The sequence below is a fragment of the Protopterus annectens genome, chromosome 13.part0 (genome assembly GCF_019279795.1).
Source record: "Protopterus annectens isolate FY-2018-M chromosome 13.part0, PAN1.0, whole genome shotgun sequence".
Lineage (NCBI taxonomy): Eukaryota > Metazoa > Chordata > Ceratodontiformes > Protopteridae > Protopterus > Protopterus annectens.
In genome coordinates this window covers 709,661,281-709,676,381 of record NC_056747.1, presented here as the reverse complement: position 1 = coordinate 709,676,381, position 15,101 = coordinate 709,661,281, and the positions used below count along the sequence as shown (strand labels likewise).

General features: G+C 42.3%; 1 protein-coding gene across 1 annotated transcript in view; it reads left to right on the top strand.

Moving 5' to 3' along the window:
• SPAG5 (sperm associated antigen 5) overlaps positions 1 to 9,565 on the top strand; it is a 958,852-nt gene extending 949,287 nt beyond the window's left edge. Inside the window, exon 12 of the mRNA XM_044054398.1 lies at positions 9,340 to 9,565. Within this exon, the coding sequence (XP_043910333.1) occupies positions 9,340 to 9,411 (72 nt within the window). The 3' untranslated portion in view covers positions 9,412 to 9,565. The remainder of the gene's footprint in view (positions 1 to 9,339) is intronic.
• The last annotated feature ends 5,536 nt before the right edge of the window (positions 9,566 to 15,101 follow it).

Here is a 15,101-nt window from a genome sequence, read left to right as displayed (position 1 = left end):
CAAACTAATTACCCTTCTAAATCTGCTGTTGCTTGCAGGCAGTCTCATCCTCCACCCAAAAGTAAAATGGGTCCAGACATGTGAATCTTGCTAAGTTTACTCAAACGCTTACATTTGAGAAACCTACTTTTCAGGACAAACCAGTTTGGGATATACTTTTCTTTGATGCAGGCCAAAACCAGTGTACTATGGCTGACCAAGTTTGCAGATGACTGCAACTGGGTGCTGTTATCAAGTCCCCCCTAGTGATGTGGACATCCCCCAAGGAGGGTCTCATTCAAACAAATGACTGGTGTCAGAAACATGGCCTCAAAGTGAATGCCAAAAAATGGATTATCATCCCCTTTGGGGAGAGTGACATCCCCACAAATTATCACAATAATAAGGTCCTAAGCATGCAATCAGTTGTGAGGGACTTGGGCAGCCAACTGGCTTTTGACCACCATATTGCCTCCATTGTACGGAAAGCTTTCTACGTGGCCCACCTCATTAGCAAGGGTATCTCATCCAGGGAGATGTGGTCATAACATCCCTGTATTCTTCCCTTATAAGACCCATTATTAAGTACAATGCCCCTTTCGGCATATACATCACAAAGCACATGCAGCAGCTGGAGAAACCACAGAAGTTCCTTACCAGTAGAATCCAGGGCCTCAAACATCTACCCTACACAGGCTAAAAGCCCTGTCCCTCTACACAGTCTCCTACAGACTGCTCAGAGGTGACCTCTGTCTGCCATACAAAGGAATATCACACCCCGCCTTAATGGGACTTCTGCATATCAACAAGTCAAGCACCACTCAAGTCACCCACATGCACAACCTTAGCCTAGTCTTTGACATCACTAGCACTTGTTGGGAGGACAGATTTGTACCCCAGAGACTCCCCCTTATGTGGAATAGACTCTCTCTCCACGTCAAGCAGAGTACATCATTAACCCTTTTTAAGCGCAACCTGGATAACGGGATGGGGAACAGAAAAATGCACCTGTAGGATTCCACCTGTGTCCCTGCTGGGCAGGGGCATCAGGTGCTGACTTGTCGAAACATGGGCTAAATTCTTGGCTAGGCTTGTAAGGGCCAATAGCCTAATAACTTTCTATGATACAATTTGACAATTTGCTTTCCATTTCCCTTGGCCAGGTTCCTTTATCCCTCCTTCTTTCCCTGTCCCTTCCTAATTGATTAAGAATCATGTCAGACTCTTGGGTTATAGCCATTATCTCCCAAAGGTATTTCATGATTTGGAAATCCCTTTCCCCCCATTTTTGAGCATCCACCAAACTCCTCCGGAACAGCTTCATTTTTCCCCAGAGGTGCTTCATTCTCTTTTGGTCCAGGCATTATTCAAGCCATACCCTCTACCCAGGTAGGGAGAGGGTTTTACTCCAGAATGTTTTGGGTTTCCAGAAAGGAGGACACTTTGAGACCAATGCTGGACCATGCCCAGCTCAACACCTTTCTTAAGATTCCTTCTTTTTGGATGTTGTGTCTTCAAACTTTATTTCCTCTTCTTCCCCAGACCATTTCTGGTCTTAATGGATCTCAAGGATGCCTACCTCTATATTCTCATTTATCCCCTTTTCAGGAAATTTTTGTTTCTCTGTTCCTTCCTCACATTTTCAGTTGTCTGCTTTGCCCTTTGGCCTCTCTACTGCCTAAAGGATATTCACCAGATGCCTCGCTTCTTGCAGGATAAGAGGAATTCATATCTTTCCTTATCTGGGCAATCTGCTCATTCAAGTTTCCTCCCCGTGGCTCTTCTTCAAGATCTACAGTTTACTATTTCCCTGTTGCAGAGCCTGGGGTTCACCACATACTTTCAAAAATAAGCTCTGACCTTTTTTCAGGATCATGTATTCCTTGGTTGCAGGATCCAGACTATCCCCATGCTGGCAACTCTGCCTGCCCCAAGCCTCTGTCTCTTAATTGCATTTTTCCAGTCTTTTCTTCTGGAGTCCATCATGGCCAAGGGACTTTCTTAGGGTCCTCTGGTTCATTTCTTCCTCCATTCCCATGATTCCTCTGGCCACACTCTGTATGAGAGAGCTACAGTTGTACATCAAGACAGTGTGGCACTAACATTGCCAACACCTGGGCTTCACAGTCCCATTCCTCCCTTTTCTCGAGCTTGAGCTTCAGTGGTGGATTCATCAACTCTCTCTCAACCCAGGACTTCCTTTCTAAGCTTCACCTTTGACTCAAGCTCTTTACAGGTGCTTCACACAGGAAATGGGGGACTGCCTTCGGCTCTGTTAAGGTTCAGGGTCTCTGGCTTCTGCATCAGAGGTCAGACCACATCAGTATCTAGTATCAAGCGACTCTCCAGGCAGTTTACATCTCCTTAGAACACAATCTACTGGCGAACTGTTTCAGCACATCCAGCATACAAGCTCACAAATGGTTGCTTCACACAGTTGTGTTCCTGGACATTGTTCATCGTTGGAGTATTCCTCAGGTAGATTTTTTGCCTCCCCTCTGAACAGACAACTACTTCTATTCTGTTCCAGAGTCCCAAGTGCTTTGGTTTGGAAAGTGGACATCCTGACGTTTCCTTGGGGAGGGGATGTTTCTGTACATTTCCCTCCCCTTCCTCCGCTTCCAAGAGTGTTGTGCAAGATCACGCAGGACTCCTTCAAAATGTTGCAAGTGGCTCCCTTTTGGCCCAGACAGCACTTTCTTTCTTGGACAGGAACAATCACCACAAGTTACCTCACTGGGTGGACCTTTTCACACAAGACATGTGGTCTCTTATCCACCCTCACTTGTCCAGTCTTCAACTGATGCTGTGGGTTGATTAGGTTTTAATCCTTTTAGGCACTTATTTTATGAGGATGTGCTTCAGGTCTTGCAGGAGGCCAAGAAGCCCACTACCAGGAAATCATGTTTTTCCAAATGGAAAAGATTTTCTGACTGGTGCCTCTCTTAAAACCAACATCCTCTATCTATGGATGTTCCTATGGTTATCTCTCATTAGTGTGATCTGCTCCTTGCTGGGTTGGCATGTTCTTTAGTTAAAGCTCACCTGTATGCAGTTTCTGCTTGTCTGTCATAGGTTCATACTAGGCTATCTGCCCAAGGGCAATTATAAGCCTAGCCCATAGTTATTTGGCTTTTGCCACCCCTTTAGTTTGAATAAAACTATGCCTATTATTTTGCTGTGCCTCTGTCAAGCAGTGACACTGAAGTAATCCCTGGGGTATATCTGCGATCCCCCATCCATTGGTCAAGATTCCTCTTGAACAAGGCCAGCGAGGTGCTCTGCCTCACATGTACCGGGATTTTGTTCCACAGCATAGGGAGTCTCTGGGTGATGAATCTGTCCCTCCAGCACGTTCTATTAATAACCGTGTCAAGGTTTAAGTCTCCCGCCCTTGTGGTTCTGAGGGATCTAGATTTTTTGAGGTGGAGCATATTCATCAAATCAGGGTTTGACATGGCCTTATATGTCAGGCACAGGTCACCTCTGAGCAAGCGGTATGAGACTGAATAGAGCTGGAGTTCTTTCAGTCGGGCAGCATAAGACATATTTTTGAGACCCTTTATCCTTTTGGTGAGGAACTTTTGGGGCCTTTCCAGCTGCTGCAGGTGTCGGGTCAGATACATTCCGAATGGGGCATTGTACTCAATCATAGGTCTAATGAGTGATGAGTACAGGGGGACGATGACCTCCCTTGATCTAGATGTGAATCCCTTCATGATCAGGTGGGCAATGTAGAAGGTTTTCCTAACTACTTTAGCAACATGAGTGTCAAACGAAAGGCTACTGTCAACCTGGGTCCCCAGATCCCTGATGACTTCTTCTGTGCTCACTGGATTGCCACCTATATGGTAGCTGGTCGTTGGCTATTCCTCTGTCCTCTAGATTTGAGGTCAAGTAATTTCTTAAAGGTGTCCTTCATATCAGGCCTCCCAGGAAGCCAATTCTGCCTTCCTGGGACTTCAGTTTTGTTCTTGAAAAGTTGACTCCGACTCTGAGCCTGATGCTTCAGCTTTCTTACAACATTGTACTTGGAAAACTGTTGTTCTTTTGGCCCTCACTTCAGCTAAGAGTGTATCTGAGCTTCAGACTCCCATGGCTACTCCTCTGTTTTTAATTTTTCACAGAGACATGGTGTCTCTCCATATTAATCCTCCTCTTATGCCCAAGATGGTCAATGAGTTGTCCCTAAATCAGTTTATTCATTTTCCTTCCTTTTTACTTTCTTCAGTCTACTACTGAGAAGGATTTTCACACATTGAATTTGCATAGACAGCCCAGATATTTAGATAAAGCTAAGGTTATTCACAAAGCTGAACAGCTGTTTGCTTCTTTTCATCAAAGGTCTTTGGTTTGGCTGTTCCTATGCAAAACATCTCTTCCTGGACTTCCAATGCCATTTTTTTATGATAAATGCCTTTGCTCATCAGTAAAGGCTCGTTCTACTGTTGCCTCCTCTGGTGCTTTTTTCAAGGGGCTGGATACTAATTCTATCCTTGAGGCTGCTACATGGTCTTCTGTTCATACCTTCACTAAGCATTGCAAGTTGAATGTTATTTCAAGGGATACAGCTTTGCTATGGCTATCCTGCATGGGTTTCTGGAGGGCTGTACAAGTACCATCCTTCTTCCACGTTTCCTCTTGAGCTTTTGTACTCTTCCTTCAGTTATGAATACTACAATGGTGATATGAAAGGACATGGTACAGTTTGTGTAAAACCTCACCATAACAGTAGATGTCCTCTTCACTGTTGCAGTATTCACTCCCTCCCTTCTGCCCCCTCTGCTCTAGCCTGTTCTTTCTTGCCATCCTGGCCGAAGGGCACTTCTCCCTTTTCTCCTTCTGAATGTACATGTTCTTCCTTGTCCCTAGGAACATTCTGTTCCTTCTGGTGCTTTTTCAGTTCTGAGTATGTACATCCGTATTTCACCTTTATGCCATACGCCTTGAGCGGGAAGGGTGTGTGTGATGTATGACTCCTGTAAGTACCAAAGGTTTTGGTATACTGGACAGATGTAGAGCTATCCTTGGCAGGAGGTCCCTTCAGTTATGAATACTGCAACAGTGAAGAGGAGGACATCTGTTATGGTAAAATTTTACAGATGTGTACATTCTCTCAATTCCTCTAGTCAGGTACCACATGCGAAAAGTTCATTGTTAACTGAAATCAGTGTGGTCCCAACATTAACATCTCCTGTCATTCCAGATTATTTTTGGATTTGTGAAAAGGGTACTACTTGGTGGAGAGACCAGTTTTATCTATATATCCAGGTCTCCCATTTTCTCTTCCATCTCCAGCACAGTCTGCAAGAACATATGCTTCAAATTTTCCTTGGTGAGCAGCGTTTAAGGGAGTACAAGTGTAGGGTGTTTGGAACAAAAAAAGACAGACCAAAAAAGAGATGTCGGCAGTAATAGATACTCAATGCTGTCAGTCAACTATGGGTTCCAGGACCATTATAAGTGATTACAGACAACACAAAAGTAATATGGTACATAAATTGGAGGGGGGGGGGCAGATGTTGCCCTATGTGCAGACTAGCCATGGTAGAGTAGCCTGCAATATAGCTTTTCAACACAATCTCTCTCTAGGTATTTTACAGCTAGTTGGAGCAAACGTTTGTGGCAGACATGCTGAACAGGACCAGGACAGAACCTCACAAATGGAACAGTCCAGGGAATCTTCCAGGAATTTATCTAGCTGTGGAGAATACCTCAGCTAGATCTATTTGCATGAAATTCTGCCCTAGGACTTCATGCAAGAAGAGCTGGAAAATAGATGCTTTCTCCTTTCCCTTTCCATTTCCATTGGTATCTGGGGTTACTCTGAGGTCTCGGATGGACTCTCCAAAGATCATTCTAGTGGCACCCTTTTGGCCCAGGCAAACGTGGTTCTCCCTTTTTGTAAATGGCCAAGGGCAATTACCACAAGCTTCCTCACAGAATGGATGTACTCACACAGGATAAGAAGGTGTTTGATACATCCCAGCTCGAAACAACTGCAAATAAATGCCTGGATATTAGAATTTTAAAACCTTTTAGGCAACTATTTTCTGAGGATGTGCATTAGGTAATCTAATGTCTTATCTTTCCATCTCAACCTGTGGATTATCGAAATGGATTCAGATCTGATGCAGGCACACTAAAATTATCAGTCCAGGTGATCAGTCTCCTCGCCCCATAACTTGCTGCTCTAATTCCTCTTTTCAGATTTCTTTAGCCATCATTGAGTTCAGATCATGGTCTGAGAACTCTGTCAATAGTGCATCCTTTTTGGGATAGTTTTATTGTTAAAAAATGTGTATACTCTTTCGTTGTGCCGCCTCTATTTTTGTCATCTACTGTAACTGGCCACCTCAGGCACTGCTCATTCCTTTGTGTTCTCGACTCAAATTCTGCCAGAGCCAAGTGTTCAAGTCTGATGCCTCAGGGTCATAGTCGACCTTCTGGTTTCAGAGTTTTCTCTGCCTCTGGGTGCTTTGGGTGTCAGTATCTTGGCCCCAGTCTCAATGTTGGAGCCAACAGAGTTTACACCAGGCACCCATGTTTCACTTAGTTGTTTGGATCTGAGGAGTGCGGGATCTAGTTGTCAAGCTTCTGTTTTTGCTTTTGGCATTGTGGAGACGATCCTTTCCCTTTTAGAGATGGTAGCTTAGGTTCGCCCTCTCCCCCAAGTAATCCCTCACTGAGCCCACCGACCTCAATGAAGGGAGGGGCTCCCCCAAATCCACCCCATGAAGATGCCTCTTTTGTTCATTTGCTTGAATTATTGAAATAGTGTGTGGAGTGGACCACCAAAGCCTGTTCCTTGGAGTATTTTTTTTCTGGAGTCGTCCTGCTTAGTCCCGTCAATTTCTTGGTTGGTTCCCCTGCTGGGCTCCCTTGTGGACTTGGTGTCTCAGACGACTTGTAGAGAACCTGATGTGATGGAACCAATATCTGAGAAACCTGATAAAATTCTGGTCCCTTCCAAAGACAGACCCCATTGGATTAAGGGTCTGGCAGTGGATGCCACTGTGGTCTTGGTAGCCTGAAAAAAGGCTTTGAGGTTCATCTGCCCATCCAACTGTCTCTGGTGCTGGATCTTTCAGGAAAGCACATATGTGCTTCAGTCACCTTTGCCTTATGTGAGCTGAATTATCACGCCCATTTGACAATAGTTCAACAAAATTTTCTTGCTGAAGTGTCAAGGGTCGTTAACTGAATTAATTCTGAAAATGTCACTACTGTTAGTAGTCCTATTGTTGTGGTATTCTTGCTCAGAGGATACTTTATCAGCACAGAGATTGACTGTCTCCTTTAACTATTCCAGCCCTTGGAGAAGGGTCTGGGACATCATGACCTTGGCTTGCCTGGGTGAGTCAAGGCTCTGATTCTTTCCATATGTTTTAGGCTTAATGGCTGCTAATCTTATTTGTGTTATTTATGCACCCAATGATGTAGATGTTGCAGTGGCTTGTGAAGTTTCAGGGGTTTCAAGACCACCCCTCTCTCTTGGGTCTTCTTTTTGATAATGAATCTTTGTTGCTGCACCATGGAATGGTAGAATCCTGATATAAATATTCTGGAGGGTACTCCATTTCTGCAACTAAGCCTGTCATATTGTGATGATAATTGCTTCACTTCAGGACTGCATAGTTTCCACAGGCTCAAGCATGAAATGGGGGACGGATGGTTCCTCCCCTGGAGAATGGGGATCCATATCAACCTTATGGAAAACCATTCCTCCTGGATCTTATGACCTTGGAGATCAACTACTTTTAGGACCTGTCTACCTTCAGTCTACCAGTCTATTATGTGGCGTGCAAGTGATCAAAATGTTCTATTTGCATAGATTTGCTGTTCATTTCACAGTGAGCTGTAGGCAGCAGTATCTCTCTGTTAGTAGTCCATGTCTTTGGGGAAATGGATTTGGAGGATGCTTTGATCTTTTCTGAAGCTGCAGATTCAGAGGCTGTGCCTGGTCAGAGTTTTTCCAAAGCTGGTGTCCCTGAAGTGCAGTCTAGTTGTCATCCATGGGAAATGTAATCCTCTGTTTTCATCAGCATCTAGAGTCTCCACTAATATGTTAGCCATGATGGCTAAGCTTAACAAGAAACTGGTTTTCCATATGTCCCTTACCTGGGTAGCTAGCAGAATATGAGAAAGTTAATATGGATGCTTTTTCGCTTCCTTGACAGGAGAGGTTTCTTATATGCATTTTAACCATTCCTACTGATTCCATGACTCATCACATAGCTCAGGAAAGAGAGACCAAAATATATTATAGTCAGTTTCAAGGCTGTAAAAGAAGTGGTTTCAGGCTCTTGGACCTGGGTAAGCAAAAAACTCTCCTGGTCCAAGCCAGGGATGCCCCTTTTGTTGGGGTGACAACCAATTCTTCCTTGGTGCCCACCTTCTATTATAGATTATTTGATCTTACTAGATTTTCTGGCTGTGAGCTCAGAAGTTTTTGAGGTTGTTTGTAAGTCTTCCATGTGGCAAGCCTTTCCCTTCAAAAGGACACATCAGTTTGGGCAGCAGGGGGTACTACTGTAATAGTTTTATTTGAAGAAATTATTTGCTGCACAGTGACCTGAAGCTGTGTTTCTAGGAAACTGGTTTGTGTGTGTTGTGGTGGTGGTTGGGGGGTGCTGTATCTTTTACAGCAGGGATGTACAGTATGCTGTTTGCAGCTTTGCATATTAGGCAACCTGTACATAAATCCTTTTCCCTGTAAGAGTTTTTAGCTGTATGTACTTGCCTACACACGACTCATGACTCCCTATGGATCAGTTTAATACCTTGTCAGCATACAATAAAAAGAAATGTCATCTAAGGTTCTATGTTAGGGTAGATATTCTAGTGTACCCATATAACATTTTCAGCTTCTTATTTTTCTGATTGTCCTTCTGACAAAGTTTATCTACTTATGCACTTGTTTCTCACTGCCAGATCATCTGAATAGTTTGGCTTCTGCATTATCTTGCTCCCTTTGCTTTAAAAGACAGCATGGATAATGAAATACTTTGTTTAAAAAGTGAAGCACAAATTGTGTGATTCTCCCCCCCCCCCCCCCCTTTACATGAGAGTACTTTTCCACTTCTTTGTGTTAAGCTGTTAGTGAGAGAATCTTTTGCCATTTATTGAGGTACCAAAAAGATTTAATACTTTCATGGTTAACGTTTCATCAGTAGAATAGCACTAACCAAACCAAACAAGCATCAGAAAAGCAAGTAGTAGTATGTGTTTGTGAAGGTGAGAAAGTTTAGTTTGTGGATGATTTAATTTGTTATGGAAAGAGCTAAAGAAATGTTGCTGTATTGAAGCCATTAGGCCTAGTCTCCAGCTTGACTGACTTGTTTTTCTCTCTCTCTGCAGACACTGATGTGTATACCTAATGTTGTTGCTGGCTGTAAGGAGCTTCAAACACTCTTAGAATTTATTGGTTGACGGCATCTGAATTTGGTGCAGCATAAAAAAGTGCAAGATAATATTGTAAAGAATGTTCTGACAATTTGCAAATTTTGTATACACTGGATACTTAACGTTTTTGTACATAATGTTCATGTAAAATATAAATAAATCTTATGTTAAAGAATAATTACTTTTAATAGTACGTGCTTTGCTGTATTCTAAGTAGTATATCAGATATGTAAATTTGTGTTTATCTTTCTCTATACACATAAATATATACGTGTGTGTGTGTATGTGTGTATGTGTATATATATATATATATATATATATATATATATATATATATATATATATAGACACACACACATCAGCAAACAATACCAGCACCACAAAATGTGCAAATAATTCCAAAATGTTTAAATGAAGATGAACCATGAAGACAAACACAGCAAACCATGTTTCAGCTAAACTTTTAGTACAGTCTAAACAACAACACACACTTTATTATATTTAAAAACTAATCACAACACCATGTGCCCTTGATCATCAAATCCATTGACTTTCTCTCCAAAGTATAAGTTTCTCTCTGATCCTATTCATCTAGTCTGTCCGATCTAACATATGGGTGGGTCCTTGAGCCTTCATTCTGATCTGATCCAGCCAATTTAGTGCTCAGCATCAAGCTCTTCCAAATTACTCCTTCCCCCATAATGTCTTGCTCCCTCCTGACTAGCTCATATCTCATTTTCTGCCTTTTTAAGTTGCAGTAACATTTTGTCAGCCGTGCTTTGCCTCTTATTTTTTGTATTTTCACTTTGTAGCTATCTCATAGTTACTAATGGGATTTAATTATTTTATTGTTTTCTTCAAAGTAAGCTTTGTATTAAGATTTAGAATCCATTTGTTCAACTATTCCTTCCCTGACCTTGTAGGCATCTTCTGCTTTTCCTTCAGTATATCTGTTAGACAATATAGGGATATTTAGCTTTCAGAGAGTTGTTTAAACTTTTACCCTTGGATGTTAGTGCTTAGTGGTAATACCTAGTACTTGTCTTCTAGATAGCTTTGTTTTGTATTTTCCTTTGGGTATCGTACAGGAAGCTGTTTGTCATCTTTTTCTTAGCAGTATTTGCATATGTTATGGAGAAGTCCATTAGCTTTAAGAAGTGCTCCATGTGTAGGTACAAAATTCTTCCTCAAGATCTTTTTTTGGGCGCTTCTCACCCTGGTGCTTCATGTGACATTTATGCTGCCTTTGGTCCCAGGGTACTTGCAGATCAGAGGAAGAAGCTCATTGTTAATGGGCTTGTTCCTCTGGATCCAAAAAGTACTAAAAGCAAGAAGTTGGACAATAAGCCCTCATTTCTAAGGATTTACATTCAAAGAAATATCAGTGTGAGTCTTTGGCTCTGTGATCAGCTCCCAAGGCTTTGTGAATTGAGCATGCTACTGGGACCCCTACTTATACTTCTTCACTGGATCTGGAGATGGGTGAGTCTTGGGTTATTATAGAAACTCTAAGAAACTAGATTGACCAGCTTTGGGACTTTCTTCAGCCCTCTGTTTGACCTCCTTCTGGTCTTACAGAAGTACCTTGGAAGTTGATTTGGATCACTGTCTGCAGAGGTTCCTGAAGACTCTGATTGAGATGGGTCATTGCAACTCCATCAGCTCCAAAGTTGGTTGAATCCATGCACTTTATTCCTAGCCAAGCACCCTCACAGGTCTGTCCTTTGGCTCCAGGTCCTTCAGATCCATATTGTCAACCAGGTACTGTGGCCTGAGAAGCTTTGGTGCACACTTCATTGGCTCCAGGGTTCTTGGATCTGACTCGAGCAGCTCCGACCTTGTCGGATCCAGTGCCTGATTCTTAGAGACAGGGACATAGGTGGGCACCTCCGTTGGTTCCCTTTGAGAAGTCTACCATTCACACTTCATGTCCAATCACCTATTTGTTGCCGACCACTGAGGTGGACCCGAGGATTCCTCACAGGTCCTTTTCACGTTCTTTTCTTGGGGAAATAGATCTGACCACAGCAGCAGTGTCCTCTTGATAACTTAGAAGTTGTTGCATCTTTGCAGGTGTTGGGAGGATAATTTCTTCGCCACACAAAGCAAATCCACATGCTCCAGTGACTGCATGGACACCCTCTGGTCAAGTTCATTCCATTTACCCCAAACTTCCTGCCTTGGAGCAGAGATGGTTCTCTGTTGGCTCAGGATCCTCATCCCCTTAGCCACCTAAAAAGAGAGCATGCAAGAGGAGCCATGTAGACTGACCATCAGAGTCATTCAGTTCAAATAGATTGAGAATTTGGAGAGGGTTCCCCATAAACCCCTCCCAAGGACACTTCCTTCCAAGAGATCCTGGAGCTCATGTGACAGTGGGGATCGTGACCCACTGAATCTCCCACTCAGGACAAAGTGATATTGTTTGAGGTATAAGTACTCCTCCTACATACTGGTTGGTTCCTCCCACTGATAAATTAGAGTTGGCAGTGAGGAAGTCTTGGGGAGGAACCAGACACCTGCTAGTCATTTACAAGAAAGCCAGACAAAATTTTCCATCTTTCCAGAGACAAACCTTTCTGGGCAAAAACACCTCCAGTAGATTCTATAATGACAGCCACTAAAAATGAGTTGTTCTGAAGGGTCATCCTGTAGCCATCCACCCAAAAAGGAGTTTCTGGCAATGAATAGACTGAGATAGGGGTGTACACTTTCCAGCTAATTTGCTATTCAGGCTGTGAACTTTGCTCATATGACAGGATTCCAAAGGGATCTAACTCGAGTTATTTGCTCTAAAGACTCCTATTATGCCAAAGCCACAGAAGGTGCTTCAAGCCCCTTTATCAGCAACGTCCAACAATACCAACCTCTCCATGTGCCAGTTATATAATGTGATGGATGGAGCAGCAAGAGCAGCCAGGGTAGACATCACCATGAGATGGCGCACATGGCTGCATTTGTGTGAGTTTGTAGATAACTTTAAAGCATCCTTCACAAATGCCCTCTTTGAAGGTACCACCTTATTTGGTTCAGCAGTGAAAGAAAGGATGAAGAGCAAGCAGGGCATCAGGACACACTCTGCAGTAGGAGTGTAATTAGGACACCATAGTACCCATTTAGCAGGAGCCAAAGGGACTGTAGATCGGTGTGTGTGGTAGACTTTTAAGAAGCTTTCCAGTGAGTCAGCACATGCATATAAGTACTGAGCATGTGTAAGCAACAGTGCCATTTTGAGTGAGCAGTCAGTGTGAGAGCATGCAAGTATGTAGTTTGTTTAATGTTCCTGCCATTCATCCTGATGTATTTGTGTGCAGTAAACTAAATGAACACCCAAAGCTCAACATCTTAATGTACATAAGAAGAGTGATGTGTTGTCAGAATGGGATCCAGAGATACAGCCATGAGGAAACCGGTTAAAGTTGGGGGGGACTATACAGGAGTGGATCATCCCTACTGCTCAAACGACTCACAAAATAGGTCAGAAACAAATTCCAGGTACTAAAACTTGCTTAAATTATTTATTTTGCTGCAAATATAAAACAAAGCACTTGGAACGCTCAAAACAAATTTCTTATAAAACACAATGTCAGAAACTGCAACATATTGATAAAAATGTTCGAAATAATTACAAAAATGTTTGAAACAATATCCGAATTGCATAAAATGTTTAAGAAAAGGGAAAATTGCTGTATTCTTTCACTATGTACTACTTTTTTGTAATAACTAAAGCTATTCAAAGTATCCGAAGTGTGCAAAGTTTTTGCAAGTGTGTGCAGTATTACAAGACAGTTGTTTCGCAAAGTACAATTATTTCAAGGCATATTTCGCAGAGTACAGTGTTTCAAAGATGTTATTCTGCATTTTAATATTACAAGTACCTGGTTTGTGAATGTTCGTACATAATTACAAGGGCCAATTTTGCATTGTGTTTTACTATAATCTGTTGGCATGGCAGAAGGATTTCACAGACCCGCACCACTTGTGTTTGATAACAGTATTGCAGACAATTGGAGTGTGTTTGAGCAGGAATATGATATTTTCATACAGGCTGCTTTTTTTCTGACAGACACACATACAAAAGCATTTATTCTGCTTAATGTAGCTGGTTCAGAGGCCATTGAAAGAGAGCGTTCATTTGTGTATGTACCTGTTGTGGTTGCAGGGGAGGGGTAAAAACACCATATAGTGGTACCGGCTGAAACAAGGGGAAGACCCTGAATGCTTAAAACATAAATTAGAAAAATGTGTAACCCCCAAACGAATATTACAATGGAAAGCCACTTATTTTACACAAGGGGTCAGAAGCCTGGTGAAACTTTTGCAACATATATAACTGACTTGAGAAACAAAGCTAAAACATGCAGATTTGGTGATTTGAGAGATGAGTTGATAAGACAGGCTTGTGTATAGTATTAATGACACAGTGAGGAAGATTTTGCTTCGCGACAGTGATTTAACATTAAATAAGGCCATTGAGATTTGTCGGATATACAAGCTTACAGAAAAGCACACAAGTATGCTTACAAATGAGAATAGCTATGGAAGGCACAGTGACAAAGCTCATGTTGATAGTATGCAGCATGTGGTTAAAAGAAATGGGTCCAAGCACATGGCAACTACTGCAGGTCCTGTAACAGTCCCTGGAAACCCAGTGTCTTTCCAGCAAATTCTAGTGCATCCTCTGTGAAGCAGGCATGCTCAGTGAAGCATAAGGGTTCGTCATCAAAGTCATAACATGTGCCCCCCCCCCCCCCCCCACACACACACACACACACACACACGCACAGCTTTATAGTCAACTGTTGTAATTTTGGTGGAAATCATGAATCTAAAAGAGAAAATTACTCAGATTTTGGTCAACAGTGCCACAAATGCAATAAGTGCAATAATTTCAAAAGGTTTTGTAAATCAATTAAGGCACCTTTTTTATTAAAAGAGGACATTCCAAGAGGTAAGTTGATCAGTTAGAAAGCTGTGACTCTGCTTTTTATGTTGTTGGTGTGTCTATGCTTGGTGAAACAGTCAGTGTAGTAGATTTGTAGGCAAAGAATGAAATCTTTTGTACTATTTGGATTAATGGGAGTCCCACAGAGCTCAAAGTAGATACTGGCTCAAAGTGCAATGTTATGTCAACAGAAACATTTGCTAGAGTAACAGCTGCAGAGCAACTTGACTTGTCATAGTCAAATGCTTGTTGCTTATGGTGGTTAAGAGATTCAAACCAAAGGCTCAATAGTGTTTTCATGTTACTCTGCTGGGAACAGCTATGACTTGCAGTTTTTCGTAATTGAGACACGTGCAGTCATTATTAGGTCTCAGACAGTTTGAAAATGGGACTGCTTTCACTTAATAAAGAAATCCACCATGTAAGCTTGAATGACAACAGTTCAAATTTTGCCCAAACTACTTTTTGTGAGTGTGCTGATTTTTTTGCAGACAAACTAGGCAAACTACCAGTTGAGTACTCCATGAAGTTAGACACAGAGGTCAGCCCAGTTATTAGACCAGCATGGAAAGTTCCAGTAGCTATGCAGAGTCAAAGCTGAGCTAGACAAAATGGTGCAGGTAGGAGTAATATGTCCAGAAGAACCTACTGAATGGGTGTCCTCCATGGTAGTGGCTCATAAGAAAAGCTCAGATATCAGAATATGTATTGATCCAAGAGATTTGAGCAAAGCATTAAAAAGACCATCATCCAATGTGCACAGTCGAAGAGG